This window comes from Vidua macroura, chromosome 1 (assembly GCF_024509145.1).
Source record: "Vidua macroura isolate BioBank_ID:100142 chromosome 1, ASM2450914v1, whole genome shotgun sequence".
Lineage (NCBI taxonomy): Eukaryota > Metazoa > Chordata > Aves > Passeriformes > Viduidae > Vidua > Vidua macroura.
The window spans coordinates 106,436,408-106,456,093 of NC_071571.1; the positions used below are offsets into that span (position 1 = coordinate 106,436,408).

The following is a 19,686-nucleotide window of genomic DNA, read 5'->3' on the forward strand; positions in this document are numbered from 1 at the left end:
TGTACAATTGTATCATACATTTGGACTTACCATGTTAGTCTCTATTGATATAACCAGCAAATTTGGGGAGCAGACACAGCTGAACCACACTGTGTTGGTGTCTGTAAGTAGTTTACACCAGCTTCCATTCCCTCTAGTGCCAGGCACCCTTACAGACACAGCTCTGTGCACCACTTTACCTCTGGGAGAAAAGGCACAGCAAGACTGGAGCATGCAGAACACACCCAGCTCAAGCCCAGATGTGTGGCACATAATGACAGCAGACTGATACTTCTCTGGGCTGACACAGCCCAATTCTGGGTTCCTGCTGGCTTGCTCCCACTAAAGATAGCCATAAGCTGAATGCCATTGGCATTTGGACAGTCTCAAAACATGGAGAGATCTTTGCTGCTTTCTATCAACATAAACCAAACTCTGGCCAGTATAATTTTTATATACTCCAGATGAAGAAAGAGCTGACCTGGTTAGACCTCAGGCTATAAGAATCTATTCCTAAGGCAATCAGAATTATTTTTCTGTGTGTTGAAAGATACGCATACTATGAGCAAACAAAATGTCATAAGTAATGTAAAAAAATCTGCTTCTGCAAGGATCCTAATAAAATTGGCACTAATTATTTGGTCTTGGTTTTAGTGTCTTCAACATTTTAGCACTGCAGCAGTAATGGAATTACTTTTCATTATGGAAATTCTGGAGTGCAAATGTCAAATATTTCATTGGTTTGGATACTCAGCAGATACAACTGTTTTAGAAAATTTTGACAAAAAACTGTGCAAGGAAATTGGTCTGTAAATTGCCAGAATAAAATTTCACAAACTTTCTGAACTGTAAACAATCTCTCTTCATTCAAAATATGAAAAAACAACACAATAATGTGTTTTACACAATCACAAAAAATATGAAACAGTGGTCCCTCAATCTCATCCACAGATGATCATAATTGCTGTACTTTTACTTGCATTCCAGCATTTGGCTTTTGTTTAAATTTAGTGCAATGTGACTGTCCAGCCTACTCTAGACCTATCTTCTGTTTTTTTCTTTCCAAGATAAAAAGGTCACAGCAAATGAAAGACAAGAGAACTGGCACATAAGCCTTTGCATGATCAACATCCAAGCCATGGCTAAAACAAGTCTGTACCTCTGAGTAATTCTGGCATAGTGAAAAGACAACCAGGTGTTTTGCTGCTTTCAGAATCCACCTCAGTCTCACAGTTAATCAAAAAATAGGAAAGGAAAAACAAAAACCAAACTCACTTGCCAGGGACAAGTCTAGATAACTAAATACTTTCAAATCATGATGCTAATTACCCAGATTAAGAAAAGGCTCATCTGCAGATTTAACAAAATTTTTAGCAAATAGCTTCACCATTTGTTCAGGATCATTTACAAACTCATTACCCAGATCCAAGGATAATGTCTTCACTCTGGGCACAGCTCCAAAATGGTCATTAACAACAATATGAAATTGTTGTGCAGAAAAAGATTTATCATTAAAATATGTTATAATACTCAACTCTTACTTTTCAAATGCACATTTTGTATGGAACCCAAATGGTACTTACTTCAGACAAATGATCTTCCACATATGGTTCCCGTGTCACATGCAGTTCCCCTCAATGATGCATGCAATTTTTTTTTTTTTTGAGACATTTTTAAATTTGATTGCTGCCCTTTGTATCGTATGTGAGTTCAGGCTATGAGAAAGCTGCCGATCCAAAGAGAATGTCACACATGCCTCCATCTGCAAGGACCAAGGTTTCCAGGATCTCCCCGACTTGCCAAATAGCACAAATTTTGTAGATTGGTCTCTGGGAATGAGCCAGGTAAGTGTAATGGTCCGTTATGAAGTGGAATCAAAGTGAACAAGAACTGAGCCCATTACCTTGGGTTTAAATCACTTTAGCACAGCCTGCACAATTTATTTTAAAGTGCACACAGGGAGATTAAACATTGACATCTTTCTCTTTTGGATTACTGCTGAATTTCAACATATTTTGCAGAGTAAAAGTGAGTGAGACCCATTATAAACAAACTCCCTTGATATTCAAGAGGAGACTGTAGCAAGAAAAAAAAAATAAACAACGCACATGTGGTTGGTAAGTGCTTAAAGTCACACCGTACCACAGCAACTGCAAAGCACTCACTTGGGTACATTATTTCAGCATTTGATGGATAAATTGTAATAGTTCCATATAAACAAGTCATATTAAGGCAATATGTAAACATTTCTAAAGAAGGATGATTTGTTTAGATCCTTTAGTCCTTCTCTGAGTCTGAATCTGGCTGCAACATGGGATCACTTTGTGACAGGCAGCCCGTTGTGGTAGTAAGCTGCTGTTATATTGTTATTGTTGGATGAAAAAACAGGCCTCATAATTTATGTCTTGAACTAGGGTAACAAAGAAGCCCCTAAAATAAAGCATTTCTGTGAAATTAGTTTCCCTAGAACATGGTCTAAAGATCCCTAAAAATAAAAGATTATGAAAAAGAATATAAAACTTTTTCTGAGAAGATCAGTGGTTTTCTGCAGAAAGGCAAAGTAACTGTGTTTGGCAAATTTCACCATAGATTTAAATGAAACTTGAAAAATAAGAAAGACTGTATAAAAAGCTAAAGTTTGTGAAGGCCTGTGACTGGGCAACACAGTATTATATTTCCTAGCATAATACAAACCTGTATTATGTAGTGTACTGCACCCTAAATATGTATGTATTCAGCTGAACATATACAATAATGTATATGCTCCATAATTACAATTATCCACTGATATTTGTTAAGTGTGCTTGATCAATTACCCCATCTCCATGATCCATCAACAATCTGTCTTCCCCTTTGTTAATCCCAGGATTGCTAAGGGTGGTGATGGTGTCTAACACCTACACCCTCCTCTGGTGGATAGACATGGATCAGTGGAAAGGAAAGAAGAATGCTCACTTCAGAAACTAAAACATAAAATACTTGGATTTAAAGGAAAGATTTGACACGTGAAACAGTTCATGAGTTTCCTGCATTTCTTTACTAACACTAGATTTTTATAGCAGTGTTAGCAGAAGCTCATCAGCCATTTAAATTAACATATTTTTACATATACTTTCTTACATATTCCTAATATATGTGTAAGAAATCCAGTGTGGAATACAACTTACATGATTAAAAGTCAATATAGAAGCTTACTCTAGAAATATGAAGTGTCCCACTGTGTTCACAAATTAATAAATATTTTCAAGTCACAAGAATGAAGGTAGACCCCAGGCCTACTGAATCAGTCAAAAGCTCTATATGAATTCAAAATGCTAATAATTTTCCTTTCAATTAATAAGGAACATATTTTCCTCAGATGCAGAAATTCACTCATCAGGCTCTGCAGCTTTGGTTGCTACTCTTCAGTTCATTAAGGTTACTGGATAAAAAATTAGAAAAGTGTTATCTTTTACTACTTTTGAGGAATTTTCTAAATTCCTGCACAGTCCTGCTCCTTGCACATCACATGATAACACAGGTTTAAGGTGATATTCTTCTTTCCCCATCTTTTTTTAAAGCACTCTTTCTGCATTGTATTTTCAAACAGAGGTACCCTCCCATGGAGAAATGGGGCTTCATTTACTGCTTTCATCCAGTCAATGAGAAGTGATGGAAAGGTTTCTTTTTGGAAACATACTCATGGGCTTTGGGTCAGAGTTTTGATGGCTTTCAGTTTTGGAAACAGAATTTTATTGATTCTTTAAAATAAAAATTGCAAATTAACTTAGGAGCCTCACACCACCAAGTAAGCACGAGCGTGTCTCATAAACACTGCACTACAGGGACCCCGTAATTACCTGATGACTGTATTCAGATTTAAGTGTTTTACTCATGATATTCCAGTCAACTGCTAGAGTGTAAACTAAAAGCTGAGTCAAGTCTCTTTGTTATCTGAGCCCTGTTTTAAAGCAGGAAATGGCTACTGCAGCTGGTATTCCAATATTTTCATCAGTCCCAAACTAAAGGTACTGCCTTCAAGTCAGTGAAACATGCTCAAGCTAATGTCAGCTCAAGTAATCAGACCAACTGAAGGAATTCAGATTTCTGAATCTGTTCTTTCATTTTTGCTCTAGAATGACTACTTTTGGTGGATTTAATCCTCCATTCCTTGCTGATATGAGATCATACTTTATAGGTTTCCAATGCTTTTTGACCTGATGTTAAATTAATGCTGTGACCCTGAGCCATGACCTTTCTGGTACAAGGTGGTCCCTAATGGAGCTATTGACCCTCTGAAAAGGCCATGTAGTATAATAATTTCTTTGGGCATCCCTACATTCAACAGGCTGTGGTACCTCTAACTGCAAAGGCAGAATTGTGTGCATCTTCTCACTGCATCAGGAGGGACTCTCTGGTGCCTCCACTACTTAGTTCATCCCCAGAATGAATTGGGGCACATTGCACCTGCCCTGCCTCATCGGCACTGATGTTAACACTCAAACCTGGATCATAAACATTTATCACTGTCTTCAATTGCCTAAAAACTGGTAGCTTTGCAGAAAAACAAACCATGCCTTTCATGAAAACAGAAGCCTGGAAACAGTCCCTTATTCCTGGCATCATCCAGAACTAGAAAAATAAAAGATGACTGGTCTGTGTATCCCTAATCCCACAAATATTTACGCACACTCTCCAGTGCTTGTAGTGCACGCAGTCCCAATGAATCCAACAGGACTACTCGTGGCCCTTCGTTCAGCACCAGGGTGAATTTCGCACATCCTGCAGCCTCTTCCAGGAGATGGCTATGCAGCCCCGCTCCGGGACCCCTCCATCGTCCTGCCCCGTGTGAGGCACGCTGCTGTGGGGAGCCTGGAGAGATCACACTCACGAGGAATCCCCCGGGTGCCTGCACGGGCGTGGGGAGCGCAGAGTCAGGACCGCTCTCCTGCCAGGAACAGCACATCCCGCTTGAGCTCCCGCGGTCACTGACGGGTGCCCTGTAGCTCCCGTCCCGGGCTGCTCCCCACGGACAGCCCCTGCTGCCCACGGCTCCGCAACCCGGGAAACCCGCAGTCCCGCAGGACGCGGCGGGACGGGGTGTGACCCCCACGGGGCGCGACACCCCCAGCCCCATCCGCCGGCGGGACCCCGAGCCCGCCCCCGCCTCCCGGCCCCGGCCGCGGCCCCTTCCCCGGGGCGGAGGGAGGGAGGCGGGGCCGAGCCGCGGCTCCGCGGGGCCGGGCCGGGCTCCGCGGGGCTGGCGGCGAGAGCTGGGTGCCGCCGGCGGCCGAGGAGCGAGGGCGAGCGGCAGCGGCCGGGGCTGCGCAGCAGGGCCCGCGGCGGGGGCATGGCCCGGCAGTAGGCAGGGAGCGCTCCGCCGCCCGCCGCTCCCGGCGGCAGCCCCGCCGCGCCCCGTCCGTCCTATGTGAGCCGCCCCGGCGCCAAGATGAAAGGTAGGGACGGGAGCCCGCTCCGCTGCCCGCACACGTGCACCGGGCACCGCGGGCAGGGCGCGATCGGCGGCGTGCGGGAACACTGTGCGGGCACGGCGCGGGCGGCGGGAGCGTGGACAGCCTTCAGCAAGGGGACATCGCGGGCAGGGCGGTCTTGGGGAGGGTGCCCGCGGGATGAGCCGAAGCCAGCAGGGTGCTGGCGGGACACGGTGCGGGCAGGTGGCGGGCAGGACACGCCGCTGCGGGCAGGGCACGGGCAGCCGGTGCCGGGAGAGGCAGAGCGGGGGTCTCACCGCGACCCCGGGATGCGGGGTCTGCGCCGCCACCGTGGCTCGGAGTGTGTCGGTCAGTCCCGGTGCTGGAGTGGGCTGTCCCCGTGTGAGTGTGTCCCGGCATGTGTGTGTGCTCTCCCCACAGCACGGCTTCTCTCGGCACCCAACTTTTATCTACCCCCTCGCCGGTGCCCCGAGAAGAAGAGTTGCGTTTCTCCCCGGTTGATTTGTTTATTTTTTGCCAGTGTTTTGCGATGCTCTTGGTGTTGCTTCTAAACATCTGGCAGTGATTAGGTGCCAGTAGAAGCTTAACTGGCTTGTGAAATGCATTTGGCGTATTTCTCCTCTGCATCCACCGACTGGAAAATTTTTGGTCTTTACTTTGTATCTGTTCAAACTGAAACTTTGTTTCTTTTCCTTTTTCTCTCCTTTCCTCCCTTCCTCCTCCTTTTGTTTTAAATGGGTGGAACATTTGACCCTGTCCTACATAGCTGTGACTGAGAGGTATCACATACTTTAAAATGAAATAAAGAAGCAGATTGCCATATTGCTACTCTGTAACCTAGTAAAGATGTATGGGTGGTGCAAGAAAGCCTTCTGTTTATGAAAATTGATAGCCATACAGCAAAAGGCAGAGGCTTTACACACTGGGGAATGCTTACAATGAAAACATCAAAGGACATTATGGAAAGTTTGGGAGTTAGTCCGGACGTTGTGAGAGTTGAATTTAGTTTTTCTTCAGAGGCAAAAATAAGCTTAAAGAAAAGACATACTTATATGAAAAGTGCTTTTGGGCACCACTGTGCCTGTTCTTGGACTGCAGAGTTTTATTCCAGATGCCAGAGGCCAGTAAACATCATGATAGTTACACTCACTTTCCAGAGTCTAGGACACCAAATGATGTGATCATTTATTCACTTGCCAGAGTAGCTGCCTGAAGGGAGGAAAAACTTTTGGGGGGCATTTATTTTGCAAGCCCACACACACACTATTTAAGTTACTTCTGACACTGTGGCATGGTGCTTCTCCAGGTCCATGCAACATATGACAAATAATGTATTTACTATGTTCTTTATTTATAGGCTACTCATGCCAAAATTTTTGTCATTGGCTTCTCATTATCAGCATAAGTGTAAGGGCAGGAACAAACCAAAACAATGTGGATCTGGTAGTAGGTAGAACAAACCTGTGCCTGTTACCACTGAAAGCCTTACACTTCATTCTTTGGGGTTTTGGGGAAAGGTGGGATGCAAAGGACCAGGGATGGGAATAACATATAATGCAACTTGCATTCTGCTTCCACCGTTCTTTGCAAAGCAGAGTAGTGGTGTTCAAAGGGAAGATGTAATTCCTGTTCCTGGGAGCACTCGCTGGTGCCCCACACTCCATCAAGAGGGAGTGCTAGTCCTTACCATTTGGCTTCCCTAAGAGTGATCACAACCATCTTATTTCTTTCCCCCAGAGAGTTACAGAAATTAGTAATAAAACATGCAAAGAAGAACATTTGAATGACTGTGCTAATAGCAAAAGAAAAGCGACAAATCATCGCATAAAGTACTTCTGCCAGTGTTAGAGAAGTCACACCAAATTTTGACTCGATGATTTCCTTTTCTGAATATGGACTTGGCTTTTCATGTGTTCTCTTTAAACTTGATGGTAGTGATAATTGTAGGACTGTAGAACTTTGTATAGTTACACATTTTTCTCAATAAAAACAAAAAGATCTGTTGATTGCAGCTGTCTCTGTATCTACCCTCTCTAGAGAATTGAGGAATATCTAAATAATTACATCACTAAATATCTGTAAGGAATAAATTATATTTTCCATTGCTGGTATTTGTAATGTGTTATGTTTTAAATCAGTAAAACAAATTGAAGTTTATGTTCAATATGCTGGCAGTTTTATTTCCAGCAAACAACACTGAGCTCACAAACTTTGTCATATTTTTAGCAATAATTCATGTGATTTATATAGGGATTTGTCTGCTTTATGGTCAGATTTATCTTTATCAAATGATACTTCTAAGTTTTAGTTATTTATTGGGGTATGAAGGAGCACTCGTTGCCTGGGAAACAAATGAAAACAGCTTCCTCATAGTCAAACACCACCACATGTTTGAAAACACTGACCCTAATTTAAGACAGGGACAAGCATTGATAAAACTGAAAACTTCTTCCCATATAGCTGCAATATATTTTGTAATTGCTACTTTAAACTCTATCTGTAATCACTACTGTCATGGCAGTGCTGGTGATAAGTATTTTCCTCTGAAATATGGATACTGTTTGGATAACTACTTAATACTAATGCCCAAAATCTGGCAATGACAAAGTCAAGGTAGTCATTTGGGACTGTTGCTCCAGGATGACAGAGAAGCTCTTAATTAATGATGCTTAAAGTAGCTTAAGTTGCTTCTTTTCATTCCTCCTCCTCCTCCCTCTCTGCCATCACAAGCACCTTGCTATGTACCACTTGTATAGCAATGGTGCTGCAGGACAAATCTGGGATCCTGTGCTTGAGTGCTGAGGTGTGCTTGAGAGCTGGAATGATATTCTGTCTTATGCCATTCCTCTCATTTGATACAAAAGGATGCACGGGGGAGAAACAGGTGTGTCCTTGGCTGTGTTCCACTGGAGCAGGGAAGCCCTCAGTGCCTCGGGATCAGCCTGGCCCGAACGCCTGCCTTGGACCCCTTTACCTCAAAGGCAGCTCAGCGTGCTCCGTGCACAGTGCGCAGGAGATAAGAGTACACCGAGCTCTCACAGGATATGCCAGTGCAGTCTACCCCAAGTTTGCTTTACACAGTGAACTCATTATCAGACAATTAATTAACGTATAAGCCGTATCAGCATAGCTAAAATTGTCACTTCTGTGGGACTTAGAGCTTGGATGTAATTTGCAAATAATGCCTACAATAGCAAAAGCTGACTGCATATGCAAGTTCACTTGTTCTTTCTTGACTACCTTGAAAAATCTTAAATAATCTATTTATATGATGGTTACCTTCTTGACAGGTTTTGTTTTTCTCTCAGTTTTGATGCCACTGCTAATTTTAAATAATAAAGGAATAAAAGTTATAATTTTGTAACACTGCAGAAAAGACTCTCTCTCTCTCCTCTCTCTCTCTCTTTCTCTTCTTTGTATGCACAAAATCAAATGAACGGTCATCTGCAAATAGGTCTTTCCTGGACAGAAACTTCAAACCAAGAATTTTTTAAAATATCCGGTCCAGAGCATTTTGCAGAAGCCAGGAAGCATCTGAAAAGCAAGGATTAGAAGTGGAGTGATCCAGTAACCTTTCCTTAGTCCATTTATATCAGAGCTTATATGAATATAGTGACATAAACATGAAACATATGCAGGAGGTCTGAGTGGTGTGTGTTGGACATGTCACAGGACCCTACAGCAGAAGTTCAAAGGCACGAGCAGTTATAATAAATGTGTGATAAAACACAGAACAAATCCTGAGCAACGCTACTATACAGTCAGTGTGTGTCCTGAATTGAGTGGTAGCACAGAGGATTTTAAACATATGGATGAGAAAGATGCAAGTGTGTGTCAAACCATGTTCTTATTAATACAGAGGAAAACAGAACTATGAAATTATAAGAGAAATCTGTTATTGCACAGATAGAAATATTACTATACAACCGCAAAGGATATTGAGCAGAATTAGCATGTAAGCGATTTATGACAGGAGCGTTTTCAGTAAGAACTTGTAATTGTTATTGCTTCAGTTCTACTTTTCCCAGCCACCCAGGACTAAGAATAGCATGGACAAACGTCCCTATGAAGAAGGGAATTGTTTAAAATCTCCTGTGACTCCTTTTTCTCCTACTTTGGATAACATAGATTCATTTTAGACTGATTTTGCTACAGCTGAGGGCTGAACAGAGCCCTTTTTTTGTCACAACCACTAAACAGTTTACTTAGATCCACACTGAAAGCCTGTTGTGCCCAGAGGTTCAGACACTTCTGCCTGCTAGGATAAGGAGGGAAAGGTAATCTTGCAGAGAGCTGATCAGGCCTTGCAGAGATAAAACAGAGTAAAATAAAGAGAGCTGGGACAAATATCAAGGATGAAAGCAGCTCAGTACTCTAAAGGATGCATACCCAGTTATCTTCAGCTTAACAAAACCTTCCTTATCCTGAGGTTCTGTATGTCAGAACAGAGAATCTCTCCTTCCAGCCCTCCCCCTTGGAAAGCAAAATAAAGACACTTTTTACAAGGCATGGAAAGTGAACCCGATCCTCTTCATAATGTGAGTGTGGTCTGTGCGAGTGAGGGAGCAACCTAAGATGAATTGTCTTTGGAGTTTCCACCTAAAGCTGCAATCCCTTTTGGTGCATAAATTTGAGGTGCAGACTGGGACATCACTGGGGAACAAAGTGAATGAGTAATGGGATGTAATAGAGACACGTGTTGTTAGGAATGTGCATGCCATTTTAATACCACTGTTAATTGCCTCCTCTGACATACTGACAGGGAGGCACAATTTTTCAGTGCACTAATGAGAACATATCTGTTTGCTCTTAAATCATTATTCTGAAATACGATATGATTTAAACTTTTAACTTCTAAGGTTGATCCTCCACACCATGCAGCTGCTCCTGACCCCGGTATGGTAATTATGGCACTTATTATAGGCACTTATGGGCTAACAAGTTTTGTTCAAAACCCCCTATTTACTGTCTTCATTTGTGCCTATAAAGCAAAACTAGAGTGATTGTTGTTATACCTCTAAATTTCACAATCTTCTGTCTTTTTGTGTGTGTTCCTAATGCAAGTGCTCACATTTTTTGGGCACAGCAGTAGGGGAATAGATGAAGACCAAGATATTAAAGTGCACCCATTTGTCACGATTATTGCTTTTGTTTGTTTTATGCATGTGTTAAGTGATGGGAGACACCATCCAAGTCATAGGATAGTACCAAGGGAGGATCTCTCATCTAGGACATTGTCTCTTTCAGTCACTAAGATAAGCAGATAAATTCCCAGATCAGCAGTCTCGATTGGACAGAGCTGAGGAAAAGCCTCAGTTTTGCTGCCAGAATCAAAGCTCAAGTAACATCCTAAAGGATGCTTTGAGATGCAGGGAGGTGTTCTCTCTTCCAGGACTGCCCCAGCTGAACATCTGCCATGGATGCCTTAAAGACCAGGTACTCTGCAAGTGCAGAATCCGTGTAATCCTTGTCCAAAGGAGTTTGCTGCATGACAAGCTAGACAAAGAAAGTGTTGGATAATATGGGCACAACACACTCACACAACAACAGTGACTGTTTGTGTGACATGTCATCTTGGGATCCTGTCAATCAGGAAGTGCTTTAAGTGTGGGCTATGATTTTGTAAGGGAGGGCTTATCAAAATAGAGGCAGAGAGAGAGACTTGACAATGAAAAGGGCCTATAAGGAAAAAGTAGTGGAGAAAGGCAGAACAAGAGGACAAGTGAAATAAAGCATCTGTGAAGAGAGCTGGGAATGAGCAGCCCATTAGCACAAGCAGGAGACTGTCCAGAATAAAAGCTATGAAAACCGATGGAAACCAATTAGACTGATGAAGTCATCAACATATGAAGGCCACAGCTGCTTGCTGTGCTTCTGCTAGCTCCATTTCACCTCTAGGTCAGCAGTTTGAATGTAGACCCAGTTAACAGTGAGCAGAAATGCATATAAATCTGGTGGCAGCTCAAAAAGCTTTTGAAATGTGATATGAGAAAGATATTGGTGTCGCTGTTCTTGTCTGCCTGAACAGTTGTTAATATTACAGAAACCTCACAAGTGGATGAGTTTTGCCTTTCAGTGAAAGTGCTGAGATGGAGAGAGCAGACATAAGCAGCTTTTTGACACTGCAAGCAGTCTCTCATGAAGGAGATGGACTTGTTCTGAGTTCTGAGTTCTTCATCCATGCTTATTCATGGTTTAAAGAGTGGAATATTGTGATTTTCAACTAATGGGCACAGCTTCTTTCAAAATGGTACAAGTAAAAATCTCTCCTTGATTATATCAGAATGATTTTTACAGAGTTGCACTGAGATATAGCTCTGTAGTTCCCATTAAGTCAATAGGAAAGGCAGGGCTCTAACCATTAAAGCCCTTTGAAAGAAAGGTTTATTTTAGAGGAAACTCTTACACTGGATGTCATTTCTGCTACAAATTAATCTTACAGTCTGAGTTCCCAGCCTGGTAGTTAGGGGTAAGTTCTAATGTACTGTAATTTGAGTTTTCAGGGGGTTATAAAGGAACTTCTAAAATCTGAGCTGAAACTTGGCATGACAATTTTCAACCCAGATGCCTCATTCTCTCCTGGAATAGACTTTCCCAGATTTTGAAATGCAATGTAGAATACTGGGTTTTTTTCTTTATTTAAGACTTTAGACGAGGTCTTTAAACAAGGACTTTGTATCCATGTTTGCAGCACACAAGTGCTCTCGAAATTATTGGATACCACGTGTCTGCAGCCACCATATGACCCAGCATCTCTAATGGTTCTGGGATCTTGTTTGCCTCATTAGTTAATTAGGTTTAAATGGCTGAGCAAGGTGTACTGTTAAAAGGAGACAGCTGGACACTTACATTAGCAGCTTTCTTTAACACCTTCCATATGCCAACAATGACAGCCATGAAAGGAAGGGGCTAAAATGGAAACAACTTCCTTAAAACCACCTTGCACCAAAGGCTCCTCAGATCTGGTGCTGTGGTTTTATGCCCTGTATTGTCTCAGGGGCAGATTTAACATCCATATTGGCTCCAGGCCAGCTCTTACTTGACCTCAGCGTGACTCATAAGTGATCCATGATTAATTTATTTAAGATTTAAGAACAAGAAATGAAACAGTTCTACTCCACAGATTTGGTTTGCCACTAGCAAATTAATCAAATGAGAGTCTAATTTGTTTTAGATTAAATGAATTCCCTCTGTTCGCTGCGCTAATCCCCAGCTGAACTGCCTTTTCATAATTCCCACTCCCTTGAAGCATTGTACTGTAACTTATTTAACTCTACAACTGTATTTACTAGAGGTGTTGCAGTAATACCTTATAACTGGAGGGCAAGTGGAATTTGGCATTGGTACTCAATGGATATTGCCAAAATATCTCAAAGGTTTTTGGTTTCTTTTTTTTTTTTTTTTTTTTTTTACTTTTTGGACCAGAACTCTTACTTTGCACTGACTCCTTAAAATATTGGATGTATTGCTGTTCAGCCACAGTGAGACAGTGATTTGTAGCAGTTTGCTGTAATCTCCCCATGACAATCTGTTCTAGCATCCAAGGAGGCTCTTGTAAATCCAATAAAACAGGAGATCTCTGGTGGCCCTTCCCTAGCATTGTTAAATATAACTGGTTGCTCACATATGTTTCTGTTCTGCCCAAAATTCATCTTTATTATGGACCTTCCTGCTGCCAGAGTTCTGTACAAGTCAGTGGAATAAGAGACCAGCTTTTCAAGTTTCTTTATCTTTCTTATTCTGGATTTTGGTTCACAGCTGAGAGCACAGTTAAGTGTCTTAACTCAGTTGAGTTAGGGCTGGTCTTTCCTGTACTAAAGTGTTAATTCTTGTGAGCAGGACATAACAACAAATTCTGCTTGATTGTCTGCTTCAAGGAGGAGTCTTCATATTTTTCACCTATGAAAATAAGCCTTGCCTGTATATTAATGCATGTGTATGTAACAGAGATGCGGTGTTCATTCCAGTCCTCTTTGTAACTGAGGACTGGATTTAAACTAAAGAAAAATATTTCTAACTTAAGGCTTTCACAATGTCCAACAAACCCCTCCTACACCAGTTGCAGCCTCACTCAAGTGTGGGCACCGCTGATGTGAAAACGCAGAATTTCCATTTCTAAGATCCGTCACTGGTGCTCAAAGCTCATTAATTTCTGCCACAATGATTTCTGATATTGCCTTTAAAAGCATAAGTCATTAAAACATACTGGAGGTGTTCATAGTATTTGCCTTCTTACTTGGTGTATATTTTCTTAACCTCTGTAATTCATAACAGATCACATTTTCTTAGTTTTCACTAGAAAAGCTGTTACCTTTTAAATGAAAACTTGGGTTCTCCTGTATTTTGCTGATTTGAAGGTATTAGGAAGCTTTGAGATTTTTGTAGAACTTGTGGCAAAATTTTAGTATTTACAGCACTGGAACAGGGAGCTGAGGATCAAGTTTCTGCTGCCTCCACTGAGGACAATACTGCCCAACAGACATGGGAGGAGCAGGCTGGGTGCAGGGCTTTGCCTTGGGACTTAAATTTATAGGCTTGTTTGTTAACTTAATTTTTAATATTTCAAACATAGACTTCTTCTGTGGTAGGACTTTCAACCCATCTTAGTCTCTTTTTCCAAAGTGCTGTAATTTCTGAATGTTTAGTCTAAGCTTACTTTATTAATTTTCTCCATCTTTTTTTTTCCTTAAACTTGTTACATTACAGTTAATATTTTAAGGTACTATATTTGCACATGATTTCAGCCAAGTTGCAGATGTGACTGAAAGAACACTGAGCTTTGTCTGTTAAATAATTTTTATAGATTTCCCCTAAAATTACATTGACTGCCCCTTGCAAGATAACTCACAGAGATGATGTTTGAGATTTTACTGATCAGGGAGACGAGTCACCACTTGACATAACTGTCCTTGCCCATCTCCACTTCTTTGTTTCAAATATCAGAAGTGCTCTTCAAAATTAGGAGGTGAACGAATAATTATAATGTACTCAGAGCTTAAGGAAAAAACCCATCCCTAGAAAGAATAACATGCAGCATTGCAAATACTGTAAAGCATATAAATATATGTGTGTATAGACACACATAATATGTATATATATAAACATGTTGCATATACCGAAATGGCCAAAGAAAAAAAAAAGTGATTAAAGTTGTAAAAGCCAATGTTGTTGGTGTAAGCATGAAAAACAAGAAAACTAGGGAAGGATCTGTCAGCCTGGGAGGAAGGTCTTGGAGATGTGGTGTGGGATGGAGCTGTAGGATTTAAAGCTGTATTACATCAGATCCAGGTTGGATAAGCCAGATTACACTCCTGAGAAACAAAGGAGGCGATTGTGTTGCAGCCTGATAGAAGGAGAGGGCAGGAAGTGAAGGTCTCTGGAGCTGTTATCTTATTTTGTGCAGCATTTTATCTTTTGTGCAAGAGGGGAAGATCTTTCCTGAGTAGCTCACTGCTGGGATAAGAAGTTGGTTGTTGACTGTTTATGGTTTATTAGTATTTGTCATGTTTAGTTTGGGGGCCTTGTCTTCAGATAACATTTGGGACAATTGTGAGGGTTTGTTTGGCTTGGTTTTTTAAAGGTTTCTTTCCCTCTTCAAAACCAGGATGTGTTTGTTTTGCCTAAGGAGCATCCGCTGGCTCTTCCACTTCTTAAGTGCACATCTGAATTGGGGGTCTAGCTAAAGATATGGACAGGAGTGCTGCTGGCAGTAAGCAAAATGTCTTACCTGGTGAAGAATATGTTTTTAGCTGTTTAATCAATTGTTCTGTCTGAATAAAGGGTGATGTTCTGCAAAATTATGCATTTCATGGACTCTGCTGCCGCTTCAGGCAAAGTCTCCTTCAGAGACTTCTGTCTGTGGCATTTCACAGGTCAGAAGGAAAAACAAGTCAGATTTGCTGCTGGAGACATGCACGCAAATCATTTAGGCTTTGTTCAGCCTGGATGCAGACTGTATCTTTGCCTTTGAATTCATCCCCCCAAGGCTCTGTGCTGTCCCAAGTTAGCTGTGGCACCAGTTAGCCCAGTTTCGTGATGCAGAGCAGACCAATCATGTGCAGTAAGTCTGTGAGCAAAAAAGATCTAACTAAACACAGACTTCTCACTCCATCACACGTGTTTATCTGCTTTGAGCTTGCTTTTCCTCCACCAGTCATTAATTGTTCCCTCTGGGAAATCCAGAAGTGGGAGAAGAACAGTCTGGACTGTCCTGCCCTCCCAGCAGTTGATGCAGAGGCTGGTGCTGGTGACGAGGCAGAGCTTTTGCCTTTCCTGACTCAGCAGAACAAGGGGTTGTCTTGGTGGAAGGAGGATGAACACATGAACACAAACATATTCTTTTTTTAAAAAAAGTCATGGGTGTATTTTTTTTTTGCTGATGCCAGCCTTTTTCTTCGCTGACGGAAGGAAATGGAGAGAAATCCAGCTTCTGACAAAATAACCTTGTGATTATTAGCATATTCCTGCTTGCATACTGTAAAGATGAGAACAAAAGGCATGATGGAATCATTGAGTGATAGAATATCCTGAGTTGGAAGACACCCTCAAGGATGATCAAATCCAACTCCTGTCCCCGCACAGACCAGCCCCAAGAATCACACCACGTATATGAGCGCATTGTCCTAACACTTCTTGAACTCAGGCAGGCTGGTGCTGTGGCCACTTCCCTGGGGAGCCTGATACTCTCCTAACAGCCAACCTAAACCTCCCCACAACTTCCCCTCCCTCGGGTCCTATCATCAGTGTTTGCCCTTCCACTTTCCCTCACGAGGAAGTTGTAGACTGTTGTGAGGTGTCCTCTCAGTCTCCTCTTCTCCAGGCTGAACAAACCTCAGCCATTCCCATCTAGACTTTCACAATCTTCACCATTCAGTTTTTATTTTTCTTATCTGAGTTTATCAGTCCTGTTTCCCATGTTTTATTGGATCTGACATTTTCTGGTCAAGCTAGTGTGCATGGAGGTGGTGGCCAGATGGACAACCATCCCCTCTGACTCCTGTGGCCCAGGCAAGCTCGATCAAGTGGCACACTGGTGACAATTGTGGCTGTCATTGTGATGAGGGACATATCTGCTCTGGTCCGCACTTAGCTGGCCAAGCAGGCCTGAGGATGGCTGCTAGGTGATAAATCTGCACAGTTTGTAATCTGGAGTTCTGCTGGGGATTCTCATTGGGGAAAGGCTTTGAACTGCCTTCTGCACTTGGAGACAGAGGTGGGATAGGAGCAGCAGAGGAGAAGAGCGGTAGAATGCGTAACTAATCAAGCAAACTTGCATTATTTGAACATGCAGCTGTAAAAACTTCTCATTTTTTTCCAGTGGTAGTAGTAATAATCTGCTGCTGTGTCTTTCTTTCTCCAGACGACTTTGCAGAGGAGGAGGAGGTGCAGTCCTTCGGCTACAAGAGGTTTGGTAAGTGACAGCAGTCTTTCGGCTTGCTTTTGCACAGTGTTTAGGGTAAATAAAAACCTTGCTGTGAAAAACTTTTTTGCCGGCAGCATCAAAACATACAGGTTTGGTCCCATCATCCACATCCAACGTCCTCCCAGAGAAAGGTGTGATGTTTAGACTTGGTTTATTTTCCTGGCAAACATAAGACTTCTGGAATAGTTCTTTCTTTAGGAAATTGAAGCCCACACCTGAACAGAAATGAATGTGCTGGCCATGAAAAAAAAGGGGCCATGCCTCTTACATGTCCTCTGCCCAGGTGGGCATTGCTTCAGCCCACAGACTGATGTGCAGCAGAGTTTGTAGGTTTTCCCCAGAGTGGTTTCATGGCATCTCCTGTAGACCTGCAGAAGTTGTACTGGCAGCTGAGCCATGACATAGGCTGTGCACGCCTCTCAAAGGAAAAGGGAATTAATGCTTTCTGATGTCAAAAATTATTAAAATGAGATCACTCACTTTCTTTCCTTTTTCCACTTTCCTTTTTTTTTTATGTTTGTTCACCCAAAATGGCCTTCTCATGTGAGGAGGGTAGTACCACGTATCTGTGCACAGGGGTTAAGCAGCCTTCAAGGCCCCTGTTTTCAAGGCTCTTGTGATCTTTTCTGATGGGGAAACATTTCAGTCTTTGCAGTCAACAGTTTCATCCAGGGAAGGAGAATGCCTGTCCCTGTGGCAAAGGGAAGGTGACCTGGTGGCCTCTGAGCTCCCATAGTGCCAGCTCTGTCTTGGTGCAGCCAAAGGGGCTCATCACCAAAGCTGCTAGTGCCTTTTCACCTATAAGCCATCAGAATAATAGTTCACCTCATTTTTTCTGTCCTGGGAAAGTAGCTGCAGCAAGAGTCACTTTCAATGACCCCAGCTGGCAAGTGGATAGGAAAGGCAAGCTGAAAATAAAAATGAAAAATAAGTCAAAAATTCCTTCCATCCCAAAAGGAGCAGGGGGAGGCAGCATAAGGAGATGTGGAGTTTGGGAGGTGGGAATCACATTCGCATGACCTTTTCTACCCCCTGAACTACTCCACTGCTCCCTGCTGTTCAGCTTTATTTTGGATAGATCAGCCAACCACAGAGCCAGCATCTGTGGCTTGGAAAGTCCTCCATAAGGCTGCACACATTTTTTTTTTTCCATTTTTTTGTTTGTTGTTTTACTTTTCTTAGTTTCCTTTGTTGTTGTTGTCATTGTTGTTGTTCTGGATTAAGCCCTGGAATAGCAAAAAAGCAAAACATCTTAAGAAATAGGAAGAAATGCTAACTGTTCTGTCACCTCCAAATAAGTAAAAAATATTGGTATTCATTAACAGCTATAAAAATAGGCTCCTTTGGTGTTATCCTCTACCTGGCTATCCCTGGTCAGCACTCCCTTGCAGTGAACAAGATTTTAGTGAGGAGTGGGTGCTCCATTATCCTGACTGTTCCAACAGTAAGTGCACTGCTGTGACGTGATGGGAGCTTTGCCTACTAACTTGCTATCATTTCTTTCTTTTTCCTGGGTATTGTGATGCTACCAAGGTGAGTTATTTCTCCCCTTATACAAATAAGGGGAGAAATATAAAAAAGGGGTGAGAATACAAATAAGGGGTGAGTTATTTCTCCCCTTATAAATACAGACCATTTCAAGAAATGCTTGTGCTGTTGTGCTTGGTGGGGCAGCATGGAGGTAGGCGAGGACTTGCAGCCTGGAAGTGGTAGGAGGAGATTTCACCACAAGAGGAGGAGTCAGGGTAGTTCCACCCTTAGGAACCAACCATAACTGCCTTATGCCTCCGGGAAACAACATTGCTGCGGTCAGGAAGGTATTCCAAATATCTGCAGGGCCTTGACTAAATGGGGAAGGGGATCATGAAGCCAATAGCACTGACACTGGTGAGAGCTGTGTAATTCAGTAGGGTCCCAATCCAAGGAGCCACCTTTGTCCGTACTGTTTTGGAGCCCAAACTTCCTCCCATACCCTCATCATCTTTCCCAGCATCATGGGGCAGCTCAGGGAGGAGCTAGGCTGGCCTGGTTTCCACACACCCCTGCACCAGCACACATGCTGTTTCACTCTAGGTGCTCATGCTTTTGTGTCCCTTAAAGGGTTTATTTCCCCTTCTTCAGAGAACCTGACTCATTGAGTTCCCACCTCTACAGTCTCTGCTGCATTTCCAGGCAGCCTCTGGAGAGAGAGGGAGCCTCATGCCTTCAGCAGTGCTGACTGCTTCCTCACTTGGCAGTGGGCTCCTCCAGACAGAAAGGTGATGACTTTTAAAGACTCCAAACTCAGTGGAGAGCTGGGTCAGCATTTCAAGTGAAGCACCAGAAGTTGCTCTTGGGGCCAAAATGCAGCTGAGCTCCTGCCTGACCAGTAGGAAATGTTATGCCTGCTGTCATGGTGTTCCCTCTTGGCCCTGTGTCCTTCCTGGTAAAAGAAGGCAGTAAGGGGGAATCCCAAGGCAAGAACCAAATTTTATTCCACAAACCTTGATAAAAGGTAATTTTGAAAGAAGTGCTATCTGTCTGCTGGCTGGCACTGTAGAAATGCCAGCGTTGTTCCTGTACAGCCTGTTGGTGTGGGCAGGGATAAAAACTGCAGGGGGGTTTTTGTTTCAGGAGTCATAGTGCAAGAGCAGTTGTGTTCATATGTTGTGATTGGAGAAGTCTCTGTATGCTCATGGACATGAGACATGGTAGGTGGACCATGAGTCAAGTACCTTTGACTCCATCCTTTGAAATTGGGAGGTCTCATTTGGAGCAAAATGTGCTCTGAGGGGCAGAAGGCTAAAGTATAAGTGGTTTAAAAAACGTGGCTAGCAGTCAGTCACTGCTGGCAGCTGGGAACATGTGTTGGTC

General features: G+C 42.7%; 1 protein-coding gene across 1 annotated transcript in view; it reads left to right on the top strand.

Moving 5' to 3' along the window:
- The first annotated feature begins 5,267 nt into the window (after positions 1 to 5,267).
- Positions 5,268 to 19,686, top strand: part of COLEC12 (collectin subfamily member 12) — a 94,723-nt gene continuing 80,304 nt past the window's right edge. The window contains exons 1-2 of the mRNA XM_053994703.1: positions 5,268 to 5,414; positions 16,771 to 16,821. Of these exons, the coding sequence (XP_053850678.1) occupies positions 5,408 to 5,414; positions 16,771 to 16,821 (58 nt within the window). The 5' untranslated portion in view covers positions 5,268 to 5,407. The remainder of the gene's footprint in view (positions 5,415 to 16,770; positions 16,822 to 19,686) is intronic.